General features: G+C 36.1%; 1 protein-coding gene across 1 annotated transcript in view; it reads left to right on the forward strand.

The window, feature by feature from the left end:
* Nucleotides 1-767, forward strand: part of LOC119593598 (myb-binding protein 1A-like protein) — a gene marked incomplete in the record, with an annotated part of 20,491 nt that overhangs the window by 6,033 nt on the left and 13,691 nt on the right. The window contains 1 exon segment of the mRNA XM_037942552.1: nt 288-444. Coding sequence (XP_037798480.1) covers nt 288-444 — 157 coding nt within the window.

Raw genomic sequence — 767 nt, forward strand, 5'->3', positions numbered from 1 at the left:
CACTGAACTTCAAAGTACTTGAATTTGTTAAACTTTCTGTGTTCATTGTGACAAGTGTAGAAAAGGATTTGAGAAGGTACTGACTACCATGATAATGGTAACAAACAGCCTGCATCCGGACTCTTTGACTACACATGTTCAGACATTGATTTGTCATTCTTGTATTCAGCTCTGTGGTGTATACAGGAAAATACATCCTTGACTGTTGCTGTTGGATGTAAGTTTATTATTTCATATTTAAGCTTGATTGAAATACCCTTAGCATTTCTTTTGTATTTACCATCCAGGGAAGTCCAGTTGGCTGTTGTTGAGGCATTGATACTGCCTCCAGGCACTATACAGTTTGATTCACTGACTAAAACCAACATGGTGCAGAGGACTATTAAACATTTGACAGCCTCAGATGTCAAGAAACTTAGTAACTATATCACAAAGCGTATAGTGGTAAGTATTCACAGTTTATTTTAATGTACAATTTTTTTTTTTTTTTTGAGAAAGCTGAATATAGAGAATTATTGTAAAATTATTTCTTAATCCAGTGCTGATGAGAGCTTCACATCAAACTAGACCACATGCTGGATGTCATGCATATTAAGTTGCTCAATGAGAAAATCAGAGGCATAGGAAACTTATAATTTTTCCACACACTATCAGTTTGGCTGCCTCATATATGCTTGTCCAGTGCCTGAAGCTGAAAAGTGATTTTCAGCCTCAACAAGTGAAATAGCTGTTTAGTACACACAACATAGTGTGGGGCTCGATTAATG

This window comes from Penaeus monodon, chromosome 32 (assembly GCF_015228065.2).
Source record: "Penaeus monodon isolate SGIC_2016 chromosome 32, NSTDA_Pmon_1, whole genome shotgun sequence".
NCBI classification, from domain to species: Eukaryota; Metazoa; Arthropoda; class Malacostraca; order Decapoda; family Penaeidae; genus Penaeus; species Penaeus monodon.